Source organism: Camelus dromedarius, chromosome 19 (assembly GCF_036321535.1).
Source record: "Camelus dromedarius isolate mCamDro1 chromosome 19, mCamDro1.pat, whole genome shotgun sequence".
In the NCBI taxonomy this organism is placed as follows: Eukaryota; Metazoa; Chordata; class Mammalia; order Artiodactyla; family Camelidae; genus Camelus; species Camelus dromedarius.
In genome coordinates, this window is record NC_087454.1 from 28,454,171 (window position 1) to 28,474,891 (window position 20,721).

A 20,721-nucleotide genomic window follows, 5' to 3' on the forward strand; every position below is an offset into this window, starting at 1 on the left:
GTCAGACACTCAATAATGAGGTAGCATTTCCATTGCATTCGCAAGTGCTCAGGTCTAGCTGGTTCCCTAGCCCCAGTGCAGTAGGACAGGGGATCCTCTGTCCAAAGTTGCAACAAACTCGGGATTCTCATCTCATTTCACCCCAGCCCCGATCTGCCAGGCTTCCCCTTTGAAACTCCTCCAGCCTTTCCTAGGAAACAGATGCCCTCGAGGACTTATGGGAACTCTCTCCACCAATTTTGCGTAGGCAATTAGTGCTACGTTACCCTGATGACAAAAGGTACCCTTCATTTTAGGGCTTCTTTCCTTCAGTTCGGACTGGGCGGAGTAGCAGTGGGGAAAGGGAAAGGGCTGCGAAGAATGGCCGAAGCCGACGCACAGCAGACGCCTAAGTGCGGCACTTGGTGCTAAACCCGGGTTTCCCCTGACCCCCGCCTCCCACGCTAAGCTCGACCCCCTTTAGGGCGGGACCTTCCACTTCAGCCAATTCTGGGAGCCGAACCCTGGCGGTTTGTACTCTTCCTTTCCAATGAGAAAAAAAGGAAGCCGCTTGGCTCCAGCGACCAATCGGAGAAGGCGGCTCCTGGTTGTCAGGCAGGTTTGTAAGAGTTCCGGCCAATTGGAGGCGCAGATACCGCTCGACCGGGGCGCAGCGCGCAGGCGGTGGCGAAGAGAAGCCGAGCGGGCCGAGTGCGGCCGAGCAAAGCCGGAGCCGGAGCGGGGCCGCAGGAGCCGGGCCGGGTCCGGACGGGCCGAGATGCCCTATAAACTGAAGAAGGAGAAGGTGAGCGTGGCCCTTTTCCTCGCGCCTCCGCCTTGGGGCCTGCGCGGAGCTCTGGGAGGGGCCCGAGCCAGGCCCGGGACAGCCCCAGACTGACCCTCCCGTCCGGCCCCCGGAGGACTCCCAGGGCCAGCCCTCCGCCCCCGCTGCTGGTCGCACCCCTAGCCTGTGCCGCAGCTGGGAAATCTCTCACCCTTTGCCCAGGATGGAGTCCCCCCACATGCACCTCCCTCCCCTCCTCCGTGCACCGACCCCTGGCCCAGGGTAACCTCCTCCCTCCTGATCCTGCCTCACTCCCAGGTCACTCCCCTGCTTTTTCTCCCCCCATCACCTCCCCATCCCCCACCCGTTTGCCGTTTGGGACAGCCCTTCTTCTGAGACAGCACCTCCCTCCAAAACTGACCACCCCCCTCCCCAACCCCGCGCAGCCCCTTCTCTTCCCTCCTCCTCTCACCCGCCTGGGCCTGGGCCTGCTTTCTCCACCGTCCCTACAGCCCCTTCTCCCTCCCCGCCAAGCTCCTTGACCTAGAACGGCTCTGCTTTCTCTCTCCTACACCGAATCTGGCCTAGGCCCCTCCCTCTAGTTCTTCCTTAACACACAAACTTGTAAGCCAGGACTGAGCCCTTCCTTCTGCCGATGGAATCTCAGAACGTCAGTGTGTCTGAGCGCATTCAGTGCAATCCCTAGTGATACAGATGAGGAGACTGAGGCCCCGACAAGGGGACAGGGGAAGGGACTTGGCCAAGGTCACACAGCCTGCTGGAGGCCCAGCTGTAACATCAGATTTCCTGACTTAATGGCCTCTTTTGTACCAAAGCCCCTCTAACAGGCATCAACCCACTCCCAGGTTAATCCTAAACCGGTCACCTTTCCTAATCTGCGCAGACTCCTCCTCTTATTCCTAATCTGAGGATAACCTTTGTATTTTTCCTTTTCCAGCGCTGGGTTTCTCTCTTTCCTGGGCCACAACATCCTTAAATTGGGATTCTGCCCTCACTATCAGATTAGTTTTTCTTCTTACCCCACAGGGCAGCAACCTCTGGACACCCTTGCCTTTGTCCTGGTGTCCTGACACAGACTGTCTCTGAATGTTGTTGCCTTCTTTCACCTTCCTCTTCTACCTCCGAACCGCCTTCCCCTCTTCGTCCCTGTCTTTCTCTACCCTCTATTTCCTGCTGTTGCTGAGGTCTGACTCAGAGGTGTGGTTCCTTTGAGGTACAGACTCACACAGAGGATGCTAGGATACCAGTTCCAGCCTCCGCCAGCTTCTCCTCTCCTAGGGCTGGCCCCTTATGGTGGGCGCTGGCTCTGGCCTGGTGTTCTGCACACCCACTTTATGACCCCGTGGTGTCTTGCTTTCATTTGCCTTCTGATTGGCTGGGTTGCTGGGCTGCCGTCTCTGACCTTATCAATTAAAGTGTTTATCTGGGGGCTGTTGTAAGTTTGCCAGGAAGCTCTGATTCTGGATTGTCCCCATAACCTCTCAGGGCCTAAAGTTCTGAGTGTCGGGTTGGTGATGGTGTAGCAAGCACAGAACTTCCTGGGGTGCTGTGCTAGGCGGGTTTGTGTGCCCTCCCCGGGCTCCATGTCCTTGGGGACTGGGCATGCTGAGGTGGTTTGGGCAGCTTAGCTGTGGATGATGCACATACAGATCAGCCACATCAAGGGCTGGGGGGCTCCTTCCAGGAGTGTGGAAGGCATGGAATTTCTAGGAAAGCTGCGGAGGTTCCGCACCTATCTGTAGTTTTTCATCTGATAGAACAGATACTGCCCCATCCACAGAAAGCCTTTCTCTACTAGAGGATTGAGAAGAAGAAAAATTCTTAGTCTTGCTAGGACTACAGGTGTAAATGTTTGGTTGGGAAACAGTATTGGAAGGATTGGGGTGCATGGGGCCAGGCATCTCTGATCCCCTTGAAGGTTTAACTCTGTTTTTGATTTCTAGTTGCACTTGGCCTCCTTCAGTGGTCGACAAGTCCTGACAATGTGACTGGGGTTTGCCGGGGTGGGGTGGGGGCAAAGAGGAGGGGGGATGGAGGATCTGTATTGCTTATCCGTCACCCCTCCCCTTTCTCCTTTGTCTCTGCTGGTCCCGTTCCTTGCCAAACCTCACAGCCTCCTCCCTGAAGACCATCCTGAACCCCCAGTTGGGGGTGAGCTCTCTCTCCTCTCCTGAATTTGCAGAACACTTGGTAGGTCACTTATGGCCCTTTTGTGTTCCTTTGGACTGGAATTAATTTAAGACAGGTCTTTTCTTCACCCTTGAGATAATAACTAAGCTCCATTTTGGTTTGGCATCTCTCTTGCACACAGTAGGCACTTAATGGATGGGTGAAAAGTCAGTCTTTGCGAGTATTTGCATCCTTCTTCCCACATGTTCTAATCTGGGACTTCTCTCTTTTAAGTTCCTGGGTGGGGTGCCCCTGTCCCCTCCTGCTTTCTTCTTGTTCATAATAATAGTAATGACATTGACTGACATTAAGGTTTTCACGTGCCAGACACTGTGCTAAAGGGAATTAGGGACTATGATTGTCAGCACTCAATAGAATAGGAAACTGTAGCTTGGTGAGAGTAGTTGACTCGCCCATGCTTACCTAGCAAGTAAGAGTTGGGCCTGGACCACCGGACTGTCTCCATACCACAAGGCTGTGCACCTGATGATGGGCTGGGCTGAAATGTGTGCATGTCACCTGTTCTGCAGGAGCCAGGGAGCAGGGGTGGCGGGCCTGGTTTCCCCATGCCTCCACACACCTACACACACCCAGGCAGCCGGGATTTCTCTTTGACACGTTCCCTGAGAGATGTGTCTGAGTGCTGTAGGGTGGGTGGAGGAGTACAAAAAGGAATGAGGAGCTTATGATCACATAGAGAGATGAGGTGTGTGTGCAGATGGGTCAGCTTTGTCCGAGAGGCCCACGTCTGGGGTGTGTGTGCAGATGGTCACCTAGGTGTTGCATCCTGCCCTCACCCCCCTCATCCTTTTCCCCTCCACCCACCACTCTGCACCGCTCCCTGGCCCCTTGGCAAGCAATGAGTGTGCCCAGCCTGGGCGGTGGGCACTGGGAGCGCGCTCAGCCCACTGTGAGGGGCCCTGCGGGTGTGACTGCCTTGGGCTGCTCCACGCCTGGGAGTGGCTTTCTGCCTCCCCGCCCCCGGACTCCAGCCCACAGGAAGCTCTCTCCTCCCCGAAATCCTTTTGCCCTCATTGTCACAAATACTTGATTTAACACTTCTTACTGAAGGGGCTCAGGTGCTGTCAAGTCACAGAACCTCAGAGCTGGAAGTGATTTCCAAGGTCCTCCAACCCGATCTTCATTTAAGGCTTGAGTCCCTTGTGCGCCGTGCCTCGGCAGGGTGAGGGTGACTTGAATGCACCTCTGCTTGAATACTCTCAGGATTGGGGGACTCACAGCCTCACCAGGCAGCTGCTTTCTGTGCAGCTGCTCCTGGAGAAAAGTCTTCCTCTTTTGGAGCCTCAGTCTCTTCCTGCCCTTTCAGCCTGGCTCTTGGGCCTCTGGATCCACACAGAACAAGTTGCATCTTTAGTCCACATGACAGCCGTTCATTTATTTGTAAAGATCTCTCTTGCTACCCCACCCGCCGTGACTCCTCCTTCCATTGTTAACTCTCCCAGTTCCTGCAGCTGTTGCTCTCAGGACATGCTTTTGAATCTACTCCCAGTATGGGTTGTATTTCTCCCGAAGAAAACCTAGCATGTGTCTTTGTCCCTCCCAATGTCTGATGCTCCCCGACTGAACCAGATCATCCAGAATGGCCCCATCAGTGCCAAGGATGGGGCGGTTCTGTGTCCCCCAGAGCCAACTACTCTGCACAGTTCTGTTAACTGGACAGCAGGTCGCGTGAGCTGCCGTGACAGCCACAGCACATGGGTGATTTGTGTTGAGCTTGTAGGGAGACCTAAATCCCCAAGTATTTTTCACATTTTCCCCATCCTTTCCCTGGGCAGTTGCTTTTTTTTGGCCGGAAGGATAGGAAGAGATGCTGGGCAGGTCAGTGCTCTGAGCCAGTGGCCTGGTTCCTGAGGGAGACTTCGGACTAGTGCTCACTTTTTGTAGCCATTCAGGGCTCCCCCCGTCCCTGTCTCTGCGCTTGTCTGCCGAGGCACTCTTGGGCCAATCCTGTACCTGTTGTCATCCCTGGGCCCCCCTGATTATGCCAGTAGCACTTTCTAGTCTGGGTGCCATTTGTGACATCCAAAAATGGTATTCCAGGTCTTTGCAGGTGGCCTTGAGGGTAGAATGGTGACTCCCTCCCCTCCAGCATGAGAACCTCAAGCCCCCTCTGCCCGATTTAGCCAGAAACCAGTCAGAGCAGCTCATTCTGTGATACTTTTCCCTTAAGACTCCTCACCCTGGTTCTTGCTTGACATACACCAGCCTTGTGAGGCAACAGAGCATGGTCATGCTGAATTGTCGTGTCTTAGAGACGTCTTCCTAACCAGATTCTAAACTCCTTGGCACCTTGGAGGGACTGAGTCTCCTTGTGTGTTCCCTAACTCCCATCCCCACTGCCTCAGGTTCAAGTTAGGAGCTCAGTGGTTCTGACTGATGGACTGATTCAGTTGACGGAGGAGAATTACAACAAATACCTAAGGGATGTGGATAAGGCTCTCCCTTGCCCAGCATCTGCTAACTCTTCCCTCATCTCCCTGCAGGAGCCTCCCAAGCTTGCCAAAGGCACGGCCAAGCCCAGCAGCTCGGGCAAAGATGGTGGAGGCGAGAGCACTGAAGAGGTAATGAACTTGGGCACAGCCTTAGTTACAGTGCAGGTGCGCTCCAGCTCTTCATGGCCAGTGGGGTGAGGGATCCCAGGGGGCCAGAGGTTATCCGGGCAGAAGGGAAAGAGGCTTTCATAGCCAGGGAGGGGCCTGGACAGCCCGTCCAGACTGCCCTCCGGCAGGCTTTCCCTTTGGCTGCTATGGACCAAATAAGCCCTCCAGTTCTTCCCACTTCCCAGCGACTCCTGTGAAAGTCGATTCTCTGCCTACCAACTTGGAGTGTTGAGAATTCCTTCCCTCTTAGGGCAAAAAGCTAGGGGTCCTGGGGAGGAGGGAAAAAGTACATTGGTTGCTCAGTGGGGTGGTGAGTGGGTTCAGCATAGCTCTGGGCAGGGCAGGGGGTGGGGATTGGCTGGTGTCCCTGAGTCGAGCAGGGCTGGGTCCACGGCCCTTGGTCCCAATCAGATGGGAGCTACTGAAGGACTGTCGTGAGCAGAGGTCGGCACAGCTTGGCAGTCTAGGGCTGTAAAGCAATAAATGGCAATAGAAGCGTGCATAGGAGGCAGGGCACTTAAGGAAATTCAGAGTGTAGTGTGTCTTGGGAAGTTTGGGAGTGTGCTTAGTGGGATGCTCTGGATGGTGAACAGTCCTGGGAGCATGTGGTGCAAGCGCCTGTGTTACCCGGAAGCTGGTGACCGTTGGTCTTTGTGCTTCCTCCCTCCCTTTCTAAACTGTTCAGAGGGACAGAGGCGACCAGGCAGCGGAGCGCTCTAATGACGGGCAGGTCTTGTGGTTTGGATAGGGGAGAGGAGATCAGTTAACAAGGGTTTGATTGGGGTTAACTCTGGATTTAGATTTTTCTGGGTACTCCTGGCCCCATCACCTCCAAGGAGAGCCAAGCACTTTTCACACCTGCAGCCATCATTTTACTTGAATAATCAGAGGAAGCTGGGTAGGTTTTCCCCATTTTACAGACATGGGACTTGAGGACCACAGAAGCAAAATTCCTTCTTCCTTTGCACTTACACTGGCATCCAGACATGTCTCTAGGCCAGTCCTTGTCCCTCAGTGCTGGCACTGTTTTTTCCTGGATGTGTTTCTCCCCAGCAGACTATGAACTGTGAGGGAAGGAGGCCCACACCTGTGTGCTGGTGCCCAGGGTTCACAGATCACCAGGAGATGCTTCTGGGGAGCATACCCTCCAGGCTCAGTCTCCCCTTCAGGAGCCCATAACATGCGGGACCCCGCTGGGAAGGTGGTTGGGAGGCGGCAAGGCAATTGACATTCAAAGCGGCAAGAGACTCAGAAACAGGATTTAAAGGGACAGGAAGGAATAGCTCAGGGGCTGCTTCCCATCTCTCACCTTTTTTTTTTTAACATGTTAAAACCATTCAGTTTTATTAATTAACATATATTAAGTTCACAGATAGTCTAAATAAAGCCTTTTACAATGCACTGTATGATCCTAAGTCAAAATACAGATTACAGGAATTCAGAAGCATTCTTATTCTTCTGATATACTGATCTGAGAATTGTGATTTCTATGGTTTACAAAATAGAGGCTAATAACTTAGGAAACATGGATGTACATTAACTTTATGACCTTTTAGGGAGGAGTAGCCTATGCTTTTCTTGAAGATCTGTGAAGATGTCTTTATTTGAACTGTATCAACTAGTATTCATGACTTCCATTGCTTTTATGAAGATACATCAGGATACTCCTGCCTATTGAGTTACTAGACAGACTGCCTGTCATTTCCTGAACCACCCACCCCCATCCCCGGGCCCAGGACTCACTCAGGGCTCCTGGCACCCAGCACCACACCACAGCCGCGCTTAACCACAGCTGTAATGGAACAGTTCCGTGGGAATTCATTGTGTATCAGTTGTCTCCTGTGTTAACACGTGAGCCCTGAGAGGCTCTCGCTCATGCCAAAGGGCCTGGCACACACACCTGAGGCACCAGCATCTGAATGCATCAGTGAGTGAATGAGGAAACAAACCAACTTCAGATGAGAGCTGGAAGGAACCTTACAACCTCCCCTTTTGTGGGTAGGCAGATAAAGGCAAACGAAGCAGGTTAAGTCTGCTGAGCGCAGCTGATGTGATTTCTCCACTGCCCTCTGGAAAAGGAGCGTGTTGCGTTCACCTTGGGCTCTGCTTTGTGAAACGCTGCTCAGGGCTCACCTGGTTGAGGCAGCTGCAGGAATTCTGCTCCATGATTTTGGGGGAAACGTACTTACATGGCCCCAAGCAGAGTGGCCTCAGGCAGAGGGACAGTAGAATAGTTGGCTGCCAGGCTGGGAGGCCCAGGTCATCAAAAGCTGTTTGGTATCCTCCTTCTCTTGCCCTTTTGCTAGTCCCCAGTTTTGGGCTGTCACAGCCAAATTTACCCAACGTCCAGCATTTGTCAGTCTTTCCGGTGGATCCTAATAATAATTATAGCAACCAACATTTATTTTATTGAGCAATTACCTGTGTATTAGTTTCCTGGGGCAGCCAAAACTAATTACCACAAGCTGGGTGGCTTAAAATAACAGCAGTTTATTCTCTCACAGTTTTGGAGGCCAGAAGTCTGAACTAAAGGTGTCAGCAGGCCATGTTCCTCTGAGGTTCTAGGAAAGAACCTCTCCTGTGGCTCTCTCCTAGTACCTGGTGGCTGTGCAATCCTTGGCGTCCCTTGGCTTGTCGATGCCCCCCTCTGGTCTCTGCCTCCGTCCTCACTCAGCGTTCTCCCGTATGCCTGAGTCTCTGTGTCCACATTTCCGCCCTCTTATAAGGACACCAGTCATGTTGGATTTACGGCTCACCCTAATCCAGTGTGACCTCATTTTAGCTTGATTACATCTACAAAGACCCCGTTTCCAAATAAGGTCACATTCACAGATGTTGGGTTGACATGAATTTTGGGGGGACCCTCTGTACCAGGAACTGAGCTAAGTACTCTGCATGCATTTAATCTTACAGTCTTCTCATTTAATCTTTACAACACTCCCCTGAGGTCATCTGTTATCATCATCATCCCCATTGTACAGACGAAACTGAGGCGCAGTGACAGTAAATAGCTTTTACTCGACAGTGAAACAGCAGAGCTGGAATTCATCCCAGGTCTGTGTGCCTTGGGAGCCAGTTTTCCTGTGTTCTCAATGACCTGATACGCTGGTTCTGAGATTCTAGAAGAGTCTTACCATGGAAAGGAGCCTTGAGAGGTTAGGACAGACTCAGTGGGACCTGCCACTACTGTAGGCCAGTGGTCTTTCCTGGTCTGTCTTCAGAGAAAGCAGTTCAGTGCTGTGGACTTTTCTATGTGCTGTGCCCTGTCCTGAGTTCTGGGAGCAGGGACAGAGGGAGGAAGACACGATCCCAATCTCCCCAACTTCCCTGACATCCTTGTAGCCAGAGTTGTTATCCTAAAAACATTTTTGCTCTTATCTGTCCTTTAACTTAAAAACCCCTGTTGGCATCTCATTGCTCATAAATTCAGGTTTGCACCCCCGGCCGTCCTGAGCTGCCCCTCCCCGTTCTTCCAGTGCCCCTCGTGGTGTCCTGCCCCTCAGACTTGATGTCTTCCAACATGACAGGCTTTTTATGGCTCAGGGCCCGTACGGATGCCCTCCCATTGGCCTGGACTGCTTTCTCTCTCTCCTTTCTTTCTTTGCCTAAATCCATGTCAAATCCAAGGTCACATCTTCAGGGATGACTTTCCTTAATCTTCAGGCACATGTTGTCACCCAACCCTCTGTGTTCCCGCATCCTTTGGCCTCTGGTTTTGTGATGCCTTGGCTCTAATGGCCGCTTTCCTGTCTGTCTTGCCCACAAGGGCCACGTCTTAGTCACCTGTTACTCTCTAATACGTAGCATGTTTATTGAATCAATGAAGGAAGGACTGAATGAAGCCCAGCCAGACAGAGCTCTAGATGTCAGTACAGGAGAGAATGCCTCTCTGATTTTCAGGGTTTTAAACTAAAATGATCTTTATTCTGCTAGTTAATTCATTATGCAAAAGCTGTAACATTAATCTCTGTTTTTCACTGATAATTTTATCTTTTGCCTTTCTCCTATAGTACTTTCTGTTGTGCTTAAATTACATTCCTGCGTCCTACTTTATCTATATTTAAATATATGAGTTTAGTTATGACCAGTGGCTGTGTTAGCATCAAGTTGGAATAGGATTGGTTCAGAGTGGGCAAGCTTGGTCTCAGCCTCTTGAGTGTGAGCGTGGAGTGGAAATTCAAAGCCCCACTTGATACCAGAGGCCTGAATCTAGGAAGGCTTCTTGGAGTTCAGATTCTGTTGCGAGTTTAGAAGTGGGAGGAGGAGGTTCTTCAGGCAGAAGAGATGGCCACTACGGAGTCTCAGAAGTGGGACCAGGCAGGACACAGGCGCAGGTAGTGGGCAGGTTGGCCAGCTTGCCTTTGGTCAGTGTCCACCCATGCCCTGATGGCTGCAGAAGGTTCTCCTGGGGACACCTAGTCTCCAGCCCATGTCAGTAAAGGAGAAGTCGGAAGCTCGGGCTTTTGGGAGAAAGGGTTGAGCATGAGTGAGTTGCTGCCCTACACCCATACCGCCCTTCTGACGAGTACGTTTCATAAGCAGAGTGAACAGACCCGGGTTTTGCTGGCCGGACCAGCTGTCTCTCAGATGCTTGTTGTATCTGGGGCCTGGGAGCCAATGGTCGTTATAAAACCAGGGTGGCCCAGTGGGGTGGGGGTGGGGTGGGCTAAGCCGGCTCAGCTTCTCTCCAGCCTTCAATACCGCCATCCTGGTGGGGAAGGGACCTTAGGCATCAACTCATTGGGTGGTTTTTTTAAACTTTGATTTTCAGCCATGCAACCTCTGTTCTCTTGAAACCTTACTTGGAGAATGTTTGGCAACCTACTGATTTAGTCCATCCCTCTCCTCATTAGCAGCGAAAATTGAGGCCTGGCTTTGCCCTTTCTGGGAAGAATGCCTCTTTTCTCTGAATGTCCCTCAGTGGTTCAGGGTGTCTGCATCTTATTTGGGAGGAGGGAGAGGCGTGTCCTTCCTGAGTCTTGTTCCTCAGCTGCCGCTGTCTCACTAGTGTTTCTCCTTCCCACTCTGCTCCCCTCACTGTGCAGGGCTCAGTTCTGAGGGTTCCCAAGTCAGGACAGGAGGGGCCTGTGGGGACATGCCTGGGCTTGGCGTCCCCATCAATCAAGCAACCAAGCATTTGTTAAATGCCTGTTACATGCCAGTGCTGAGGAGACCCAGAGGGTTACAAACCAGGGTCCTGGCTTTCAAGGGACTTGCTTTCTAGTGGGAGGATGACATGTGAACAGCTTGAGCAAGAGGTGCCACTGGCGATGATCACAGAGCCAATGGAGCAGACGAGTAGTGTCGGGAGGTTGGGGCGGAGGGATACGCAAGGCCCGGACTGATCTGAGAAGGCTTTTTGGAAGAAGGTGGGTCTTGAAAGATGCACTGCTATCTTGGGTTCCCCCATTTTAAAGCAAGGAGGATAACAAACTCTAAGGAGTATCTGAGGTGTGCTGGTTTCAAGAATTTCCAGGCTGTACTCCTAAAATCCAGGGATAGAATATAAAATAAAATAATAATAATAATAATAATAATAATAATAATAATAATAATAATAGCTGCTTATAAAGCACTTCTGTGTGCCATAAGCTGTTCATTTAAATCCTTATGACAACCCTGTGAGCTCGGTACTATTGTCATCCCCATCTTACAGATGAGGAGAGTGAGGCACACAGGGGCCTTGGGACTTCCTGGAGGTTACTCAGCTAATAAATGGCAGAGCCAGGAGTCAAACCCAGGTAGTCAGGCTCAAGTCTGTGCTCTTGACTCTTAAGCTCCACAGATAAGGGTTTGGCTGTTCCTGCCACAGAGAAATGGAGGCCTGAAGCAGGGGACAGCCTGATGCACACCAGGCCCTGGCCCCCCAGCCTTCTGTCTCTCTCCCCTATCTTCCACTGAGGAGTGATCCATCCACCACATACAGGAAGCGAGACCCCAGACTCCAGGGTGCCTTGCCCTGTGCAACCAGAATCCCGCTGGCTGAGTGTGGTCACGGCAAGGGAGGTGTGTGACTACTGCTCTTGCCCTACTTCTTTGTGTTCCCCTGGTCGAATTGGTGTCTCAGGCTCATTTCAGGTGCAGGAGAGGGCCAGATGGCCAGAGTGGTCATGAGCTACACTAGACCTCAAGGCCTGCCCCAGGGCTGGACCCAGTGCTCCTCTCCTGTCTCTGATCCCCAGATAGGTCACAAGCTTGATATAATTGTTTCTATAAAAAATTCAAGAGCATACACAGCATAACATTTCTGTTTTCCTCCCTCCCCTCATCCCAGAGGATTTCCTCTTCTCCCGTTCTGTCTGAAGTAGGGGCTGGGGAGGAGGTGGGCATGGCAGATGTGAGGACGGGAGGACTACTTTCCTGTGGGATGGATACCCGGCTGGATGTGATCTCACTCCTCTGGTTCTGCTGCAGTCTGTCCTCTCGTTGTGGGCAAGGGCTGTCCTGTGGCTCAGCCTCTCCCCTCTCCCAGCAGGGGGTTATCTGAGCAGTACCTGTGGGTGGGCTTCTGCAGGTGGGATTCATGGGGCTCTGACACCCATGTGTGGGAGGAAGTAAAGAAATAGCTTTTGGAAATTAGCTGTTATTTCTCCCATTGTAATATAAACAGTGTCAGCTTGTAAAAAATGTGGAAGTAGGAAAAAGTCATCTATCATTCTGCCATCACAGGAGATAAGTCACAAACACAACGCAGTTCTTTTTTTTTCTTAATTGGGTTTTGGGTTCTATGCATGTGTTTTAATGTGCGTGGGCTCATTTTGTATATACAGGTTTGTGTTGTCCCTATTTAACTTAGCACAGGAAGCAGTTTTCTTCATTCCATCGTTGTAGGCTTTTTGTTTTGTTTATAATTTTTATCACTGTGATAACAGGTACAGATAATACTCTTGGGCTTGTAATGAAAAGGGCCCGTCTCCAGCCCCTCTTCTTCCGGTGTTTTGTGGCAGTCACTTTCAACTCCTAATTCTTTCCTTGCAGATTGACTTTTATACTCCAAATAAGATTCTTTTACTTTAATTTTGAGCTCTAGATATTATCTATTGACTTCCTGATTTGGAAAATTAAGGCCCTAGTGTCTTATACCTCCATGCAGGCATTTCCCTTCCTCTCAGAATACTTATCACACATTTTGGGTAATATTTTTCACAGTCGAACCATGTATGATTACATTTAGTACATAGTTTTCATAAACATAATTTTAACTCCATGGTTTTCCATGTCTATTTATGTATTTGCTGTTATAAATAAGACTGTAGAAAGTGTGTTCACACAAAGCCTTTTTTTATATTTAGGACTTTTCTTAAGCAATATTTCTAGTAGTTAAACTACTGAGACATCGGAAAGAATTTCTTTTACCTTTTAACTGAAGAATGTCACACAGTCAGTAAATGATAAAATACAATAATCGTAGGTGTACTGCTTAATGAATTTTTCCATATCCTTATGCTATGAACCACCTCCCAGGTCAGTCAATATATAGCATGTTTCCATTACTGGGAAGGTTCCACTCAGCCCTTCTCAGTCAGTACCTGCATCTCCCCACCCCTGCACCACTGCCACCCCTGCAGGCAGGAGAGCCACTTTTCTGACTCACAGTGCCATCAGTCCATCAATTAGCCTTGCCTGTTCGTGAACAGGAACGAATATTTTGAAGGCCATGAGGCACAGGCTGCGGGCATCACTTGGGAGACATGCCTTCTTGACCACTGCCTTCCAGGGCTCCTGCCCGTAGTTCTCTCTGACCCTGGCCTTGGCCCCTTTGGGGCAGGAGGTAGCTGCTCGCCACCTAGACCTGTACAGATGGATTGGGGGCCAGGGGGCTGGGCGGTGGGCCAGGCCCAGGGTGGGAAGTATAGCTTGGCAAAAGGACTTCAGTGAATCACTCATTTGACCAGGCCCAGCCCCAGCCACAACCCCAGCCGCAGCCCCAGCCTCAGCCGCCGTCATCCAACAAGCGTCCCAGCAACAGCACACCGCCCCCAACGCAGCTCAGCAAGATCAAGTACTCAGGGGGGCCCCAGATTGTCAAGAAGGAGCGGCGGCAAAGTTCCTCCCGCTTCAACCTCAGCAAGAACCGAGAGCTGCAGAAGCTTCCTGCCCTGAAAGGTACTCGGGGAAGGTCAAGGGGGCTGGGGCACCAGGACTTGGGCACAGTGATGTTGGCAGGATGGAGGTTTGGGGATATTTTGGGGGGATGGAAGTTCTAGAGAATGTGAGGGGGAGTTGCACTGGAGCTGGGGGGGCCGGGGAGCAGGATGGTGGCAGGAAGGGGTAGGGGAACACCTTGCAAGGCGAGGAGGGCACAGCAGTGAAGGACCTTGGAGGAGATCTGACTGTGGCCCGCCTGCCCCCAGACTCGCCCACCCAGGAGCGGGAGGAGCTGTTTATCCAGAAGCTACGCCAGTGTTGCGTCCTCTTTGACTTTGTGTCAGACCCACTCAGTGACCTCAAATTCAAGGAGGTGAAGCGGGCAGGGCTCAACGAGATGGTGGAGTACATCACCCACAGCCGCGATGTTGTCACCGAGGCCATTTACCCTGAGGCCGTCACCATGGTGGGCACAGGGAACAGGGAACGCGGGCAGGACAGGGGCCCTGGAGAAGCCTGGACGGAGCTCTCACCTGGGCCCTGCCCCTCAGTTTTCAGTGAACCTCTTCCGGACGCTGCCACCTTCATCGAATCCCACTGGGGCCGAGTTTGACCCCGAGGAAGATGAGCCCACTCTGGAAGCCGCTTGGCCGCATCTCCAGGTACCAGGGCAGTGGGGCAGTGTCCTGGCTGCGGGAAATGGGGCACCCTGAGCCTTGAAGTGAGGGGGCCGTCCCAGTGCCTGGAGAGTTCCCCTAAGTGGATGCTCCTTTCTCCCCACAGCTCGTGTATGAGTTTTTCTTACGTTTCCTTGAGTCTCCTGATTTCCAGCCAAACATAGCCAAGAAGTATATTGATCAGAAGTTTGTCCTTGCTGTGAGTCCTGGAAGTTCCTGCCTCCCCTCCTTCTAGTCCATGCACTCTAGCCCCTCGTCCCCTCACTCCAGTCCCAGCCGCTCCTTCTGCTGACTATAGGTACTGTGTGGGGTTTCAGCTGTGTCTGGTACAAACTGACTATGGGGGTTAAACAAACCTACTTTGCCCTTAAGAAGCTTCCAGCATAATGGAAGGAAACAAAAAAGCAACACAGTTACCTCCTCCCCCTCTCCCGCCATGGACACTTGCATACCCAGATGTCACCTGGGTTAGAGCAATCTGATAGATTCACTCTTCCCAGAGGCTTGTCCCCACACCCCTCTCCAGAGAACCTCTGGGCTTCCCTGGCCAGGACCCAAGTCACCCCAGCCCCAGCCTTCCCTGGCTCCTGCCTCACTGGAGCCTTTCCTCCCGCCTGCTCCCAGCTCCTGGACCTGTTTGATAGTGAGGACCCTCGAGAGCGGGACTTCCTCAAGACCATCTTGCATCGCATCTATGGCAAGTTTTTGGGGCTCCGGGCTTATATCCGTAGGCAGATCAACCACATCTTCTACAGGTGAGGCCAGGAGCCTGGGCTCAGGAGCAAAGCCAGTCCCCACTGAGGTGGGGTGGGAGAAAGGAGGCGGGTGGGGCTCTTCAGGATGCTGGAGGGGCCTCAGGGTGACAAAGAGAGCCTCTGTTCTTCCCTCAGGTTCATCTATGAGACAGAGCATCACAATGGGATTGCTGAGCTCCTGGAGATCCTGGGCAGGTGAGAGGCAGGGCAGAGGCACACATGTCTGAAAAGGTTGGGAGGGTGGGTGCATTGAGCTTGGACCTGGCCTTTTGGTCCTAACAACCCTCTCTTAACTCCCAGTATCATCAATGGCTTTGCCTTGCCCCTGAAGGAGGAACACAAGATGTTCCTCATCCGTGTCCTGCTTCCCCTCCACAAGGTCAAGTCCCTGAGTGTATACCACCCCCAGGTGAGCAGCCCTCCTCCCCACGATCCCTGACCCTGGTGGCAGAAAAGGAGGGAGGGGAGGTGGTCCAGCCTGCGATGGGGCGGCAGAGGGAGCAGTTGGCATAATTCCTCTCCACCTCCCTTCTGTTCTGGGATTTGATTTCTTTCACCAACCTCTCTGCAACCTTCTGAGTCCTGCACCTCATAATCTCCTTTCTACTGCAACTTTTTGCAGCTGGCGTACTGTGTGGTACAGTTCCTGGAGAAGGAGAGCAGCCTCACTGAGCCGGTACTTCCCCTCCTGTGCCCTGGGTCCACCTCCCTGGCAGTGCTTGCCATTCTGCACCTAGTGGGCGGTGCTGTAAGCAGCTGCTCAGGAGGGATATGGCCCGCCAGGTGACATGGTTTCTTCTCTAGAGGAGCAGTCAAACCTCTGTACACCTAGGAAACAGACCCAAGCCAGAAACATGCGGTCCCCCAAGTTGTGCCCACCAGGATGTGGGGGAGGGCAGGAAGGCCTCCTGGAGAATCAGGCAGGTGTTGAGTGAGAACTTTATCCCCTTGTCCTCCTCTTCTCACAGGTGATTGTGGGACTTCTGAAGTTCTGGCCCAAGACCCACAGCCCCAAGGAAGTGATGTTCCTGAATGAGCTAGAGGAGATTTTGGATGTCATCGAACCTTCAGAGTTCAGCAAAGTGATGGAACCACTCTTCCGCCAGCTTGCCAAGTGTGTCTCCAGCCCCCATTTCCAGGTGAGACCCAGACCCAGAACATCCCAGGCCCTTCTTCCCAGAAAACAGGAGGGTCTTCAGCAAAGTGAACTGTATCCCCACTGAGTCCCACCCATCCCCACCAGGTGGCTGAGCGCGCACTCTATTACTGGAACAACGAGTACATCATGAGCCTGATAAGTGACAATGCTGCCCGGGTCCTTCCCATCATGTTCCCCGCGCTCTACAGGAACTCCAAGAGCCACTGGAACAAGTAGGGAACTGGGGAGGGGCTGGGCAGTGGGGATCTGGTTTTGGAACCTGGGAGGGTGTGGATGAACTCAAGAGCCAATGTCTCATCTAGTCCCTCAGCAAGTGGGCTGGTGCCCACAGCACATTAATAGGACCTTGAGGGACTGACCAGGGAGAAAAAGATAACTCAGGTGAGAGATCTGTGCTACTAAGCAACAGAGCAGTGGCCTGTGTCTCATCTCTTCTTGAGGTCAGATATTCCGTAGCTTTGGAGATTTAATTCCATGTTGTGAGAAGCTGATGTGATCCTCTTAGTATTAAATCCCAGTGTTGTAAAAAAGGCTTTCCTGCCAAAAGCAAGTGTGCCGTGGTGTGGACAGTCTGTCATGGTGCCAGGAGGCCATCAGTGTGGGCTGGAGGGCAGGGAGTAGAGGGGAGAAGGGAGCTCTTGGAGCATGGGGTGTGGGGAAGGATGGACAGGTAGAGCCATATTTGTAAATGCCAATCTCAAGTCACATGTCTTGGCCAGCGAGATGAGCTGACACTACAAAGGTTAGTGAAATGGGAGTAGTACATGAGAAAGCTCTCAGCAGAGACCCTCGTGGGAGAGCAAATTGCGGTCCTGGCACTGAGGGCGGGCTCATGCCTTCTGTATCTCGTCTTTCTTCCTCGTGGTAGGACAATCCACGGGCTGATTTACAATGCCCTGAAGCTGTTTATGGAGATGAATCAGAAGCTGTTTGATGACTGTACACAACAGTACAAGGCAGAGAAGCAGAAGTGAGTACCTCTCCTTGGGGACTGTTCATCTTCCAGCCCGGGGGCTGTTCTCTCAACCCCAGTCCTGTCTTTTACTCCCTCAGGGGCCGGTTCCGAATGAAGGAAAGAGAAGAGATGTGGCAAAAGATTGAGGAGCTGGCCCGACTTAATCCCCAGGTGAGACTGTTCTGCCACTGCCCTGGACTGAGGGGTCTGGCTTGGGCTGGGGGAGGGTTTGTTTGAGGAGGAACAGGAAGCGAAGTCACTGGTCCATGCCTCTTTTCCTCTCAGTATCCCATGTTCCGAGCTCCTCCACCACTGCCCCCTGTGTACTCGATGGAGACTGAGACCCCCACAGCAGAGGACATACAGCTTCTGAAGAGGACGGTGGAGACAGAGGCTGTGCAGGTGGGAGGGTGTGGGGGAAGGGGAAGCAGAAAGAACAGACAGCCCTGGGAGGCAGAGGAGATGGGAGCTGCAGAGCCAAGGAATAAGGGGGGGAACAATAGGAGCTCTTGGGAATTGGTCACTACTTCTCACCTTCCACGTACCCACGCACAGATGCTAAAGGACATCAAGAAGGAGAAAGTGCTGCTGCGGCGGAAGTCAGAGCTGCCCCAGGACGTGTACACCATCAAGGCACTGGAGGCGCACAAGCGGGCGGAAGAGTTTCTAACTGCCAGCCAGGAGGCTCTCTGACCTCCTCACCTTCCCGCCACAGGGCCACAGCCCACTCAGCCCTGGGACACTGCCCTGGCCCTCCACCCTCTGCTCCCCACTGGCTGACTTTGGGCAAGGCAGTGCCTCTCTACTCTAGGGAGGGGGATGCGGCACTTGAAGCAGGGACTCCCACAGAGTGGTCCCTCTTCTCCCCCAAATGTGTTCATGACTCCCTGCAGCTAGTACAGACAGGCTGAGCACCTTGATGCTCAGCGCTCAGATGACTTGGGGATGCCTGGCCCCCTCCTCCTCCTCACCCCACAGCTACCTGAGGCTGCTCTGAGAAATACACATGGGAATACATACGCTCCTCTTTTGTCCCCTTCAGTCTCATTTGACCTCCAGATGTCTCTCCTTCTCCCCCTCCACTACAGGCATATAGGGAACAGCAGGAGATGATTCTCACCAAAGCTCTGTCAAGCCCCATTGGCCCCTGGAGTTAGTTAGCTGGAGGGGAGCCAACCCCCAAAGGCACAAATAGACCCCTGGCTCCAGCAGTGTGCAGGCTGACAGAGCTGCATGATTTCCTCTTGCTCCCTGCCTGACCAAGACAATGTGGGAGGGCAGGAGGAGAAAAGCCAGAGGCTCTGGGTGATGGGTGAATAGAGCCCAGATGGACCAAAAGAAGGGCATGAACAAGCATCCACCCTGTGCCCCCTCTTTGGTGAGCAGCAGCCCTGGGATCACTGACATGGAAGGGACCTCCCTGGGGCTGACTGCTTTCCTGTGCTGATGGTTCCAAAGCTGGGAGGAAGGAAGCAGGGAGCAGTGCCCCAAGCATGGCTCCCCCCAACACCTATTTATTTCCTGTTTGTGATGATGGTGGGCAGGCCCTCACTTGTCCACTTTAGGCACCTTGAAGGGGCAAGGGTCTGGGAAGGGCTGGACCCAGGTTCCAGGGGCGCAGGCAGTGCAGCTTTTGGCTGTGTACATAGGGTGCTTTATTCTCCACAGAGTGATACATGCTATGGTGGGTTGGGCTTGGGCCGATGTCCCCATATGTACAGAACTGAATAAAGTGGGTCTCTGAGAAGAAGTCTGATTTGCCTTGGTGTGGAAAGGGAGACAGGAAGATGAAGATGGACATTACAACCAAGATGTGTTCAGTCCTGTGCTGGTCATGGCCTGGAATGCAGGGAGATAAGGCAGCTCTCAGGGTGGTCACTTCCAGGCAGGGGCAGCCTGCCGGGCTTGGAGGGCCTTCTGTACCACATCTTCCCACTGGGCATCTGAAATCTCCCGAGCCCAGGCAGGAACCCCTGGCGCAGGCAGGCTTACTCCAGCCATCGTCCTTTTCACCAGCTCTACGTGTTCTGAAATTACAGGCAGAAACCAGCTGCAGGTAGAAACAATGGGAACAGCTCCCCTCTCCACTCACTGAACTAACCCAGAGCTTTTGGGCTAGCAAGGTCACTGAATCCTTTTTATTCCTAGGCAAGCCTGCTCATCCCCCAAGCCTAGAAGAATAGCATTTTCAGCTGGATCCCCCAAGTCTAGAAGAACATCATTTCACCTGGATCTTAGATTACAAACTTGTTTTAGAAATGGGGTGTTCCTCTGTGATTTCCCTTTACTGGCTCTAACCAGTCCCTTTCCTCTATAATTATTCCAGAATAAAAGAATGATCTCTTACCTGGGTCCATGGGAATAGAGCTGTGGTTGCTCAATGCTGTAGCTCCCCCCTCATCTTCATCCTCGCTTTCTAATGGTGGGTCTGGCAAATGAAGCCCCAGAGCCTGCAGAGCCGGAGAAGGCAGTTCAGGGCCAGCCCTGCAGGGGTTCTAGCTTCACCTGCTCAGGAACAATGTCTCCTCCACCATACCTGGATCCGGTCCTGGATATCAGCAACTACATCTTCTCCATCTCCCACCGGTGCCAGCTCCACTTCCTCTTGTTCAGGATCTTGGTTCAGAGGCTGGTAGGAGTAGCCAGCTGGGCCTGCCCCCGTTTCCTCCTGCTCTTCCTCTGGCTCCTCACTGCTCCAATCCCCAGTACCTTCTGTAGAGCCCTGGTGTGGCCCGAGTTCCTCAGTCTGACTGGGGAAGATACGCTCAGGACCCATGGTGTCTCCCCCTAGAACTACTGCTGCCATCAGGCAGGGGCTGCAAGAACAAGGAGATAGGAGAACAGGGACTGGGTGAAATTAGGTCCACCGTCAGCCTTTCATCCATCTCCCGTGGTCTCCTCCTGCGTCCACAAAACATTTAAACGCCCCAAGCTTCCTGCACCCCACCCACCTCAGCCTTTCCTAGTGCTCCACCTCTTAAGTTGGTTCTTATCGCCAGCCGGGGCCCACCCGCCTTGCTCTGCCAATTCTTAAAAAAACAGCCCAACCGGAGGCCATGCCCCCTCCCCCCAACTCACTTAGGAACTCCGGGTTGCCAAACAAGCTCCCCTAGACAAGGAGTACCCGCCCCTTCTCTCCTCCCCAAGGGGTTCTCATCAGTACCACCTGACAAACGCCCTCCAGGCCCCAGGGGCTCCTTCTAATGGCCCCAGCTGCAACGTCCCCTACCCGACCCCGCTGATTCTCAGCACCGGTGCTTCCGCGCGCCTCACCAGCTCAGAGCCCGCGGCCGAACCCGCACCTTCACTTCCGGCGGGGCAGGACGTGCCGGGGCAACTAGTCCTCCAGCCCCGCCCCACGTTCATGATTGACGCGAGCGAGGACGTATAGTCCACCCCTTGTCCCGCCTCCACCATCTTCTGCCCAGACAACGAAGGACTACATCACCCAGAAGTCTCGCGGCTTTGACACAACTGCACATGTGCAGAACCTCCTCCGGCTCTTGCCCACTC

The 20,721-nt window shown here is 52.9% G+C and overlaps 2 protein-coding genes across 4 annotated transcripts; one reads left to right on the forward strand and one right to left on the reverse strand.

Moving 5' to 3' along the window:
* Positions 1 to 505: 505 nt before the first annotated feature.
* Positions 506 to 18,958, forward strand: PPP2R5D (protein phosphatase 2 regulatory subunit B'delta). The gene is made up of 16 exons (XM_031434664.2): positions 506 to 784; positions 5,458 to 5,535; positions 13,470 to 13,680; positions 13,929 to 14,128; positions 14,214 to 14,324; positions 14,446 to 14,538; positions 14,964 to 15,094; positions 15,230 to 15,289; positions 15,395 to 15,503; positions 15,717 to 15,770; positions 16,063 to 16,233; positions 16,338 to 16,465; positions 17,122 to 17,223; positions 17,307 to 17,379; positions 17,494 to 17,610; positions 17,764 to 18,958. The coding sequence occupies exons 1-16, from the start codon at positions 530 to 532 to the stop codon at positions 17,899 to 17,901; spliced, it is 2,031 nt and encodes a 676-aa protein (XP_031290524.1). The 5' UTR covers positions 506 to 529; the 3' UTR covers positions 17,902 to 18,958.
* On the reverse strand, positions 18,840 to 20,625 carry MEA1 (male-enhanced antigen 1). Of its 3 annotated transcripts, none has more exons than XM_010979491.3 (4): positions 20,438 to 20,625; positions 19,745 to 20,024; positions 19,556 to 19,658; positions 18,840 to 19,235 (listed from the first exon to the last, which is right to left on the reverse strand). In XM_010979491.3, exons 1-4 carry the CDS (start codon positions 20,623 to 20,625, stop codon positions 19,084 to 19,086), a joined length of 723 nt encoding a protein of 240 aa, XP_010977793.2. In that variant the 3' UTR covers positions 18,840 to 19,083. The 3 variants fall into 3 exon arrangements, with proteins under 3 accessions (XP_010977793.2, XP_031290533.1, XP_031290534.1); XM_031434673.1 differs by having other exon boundaries at positions 20,482 to 20,560; XM_031434674.2 differs by having other exon boundaries at positions 20,375 to 20,484.
* Between the last annotated feature and the right edge of the window lie 96 nt (positions 20,626 to 20,721).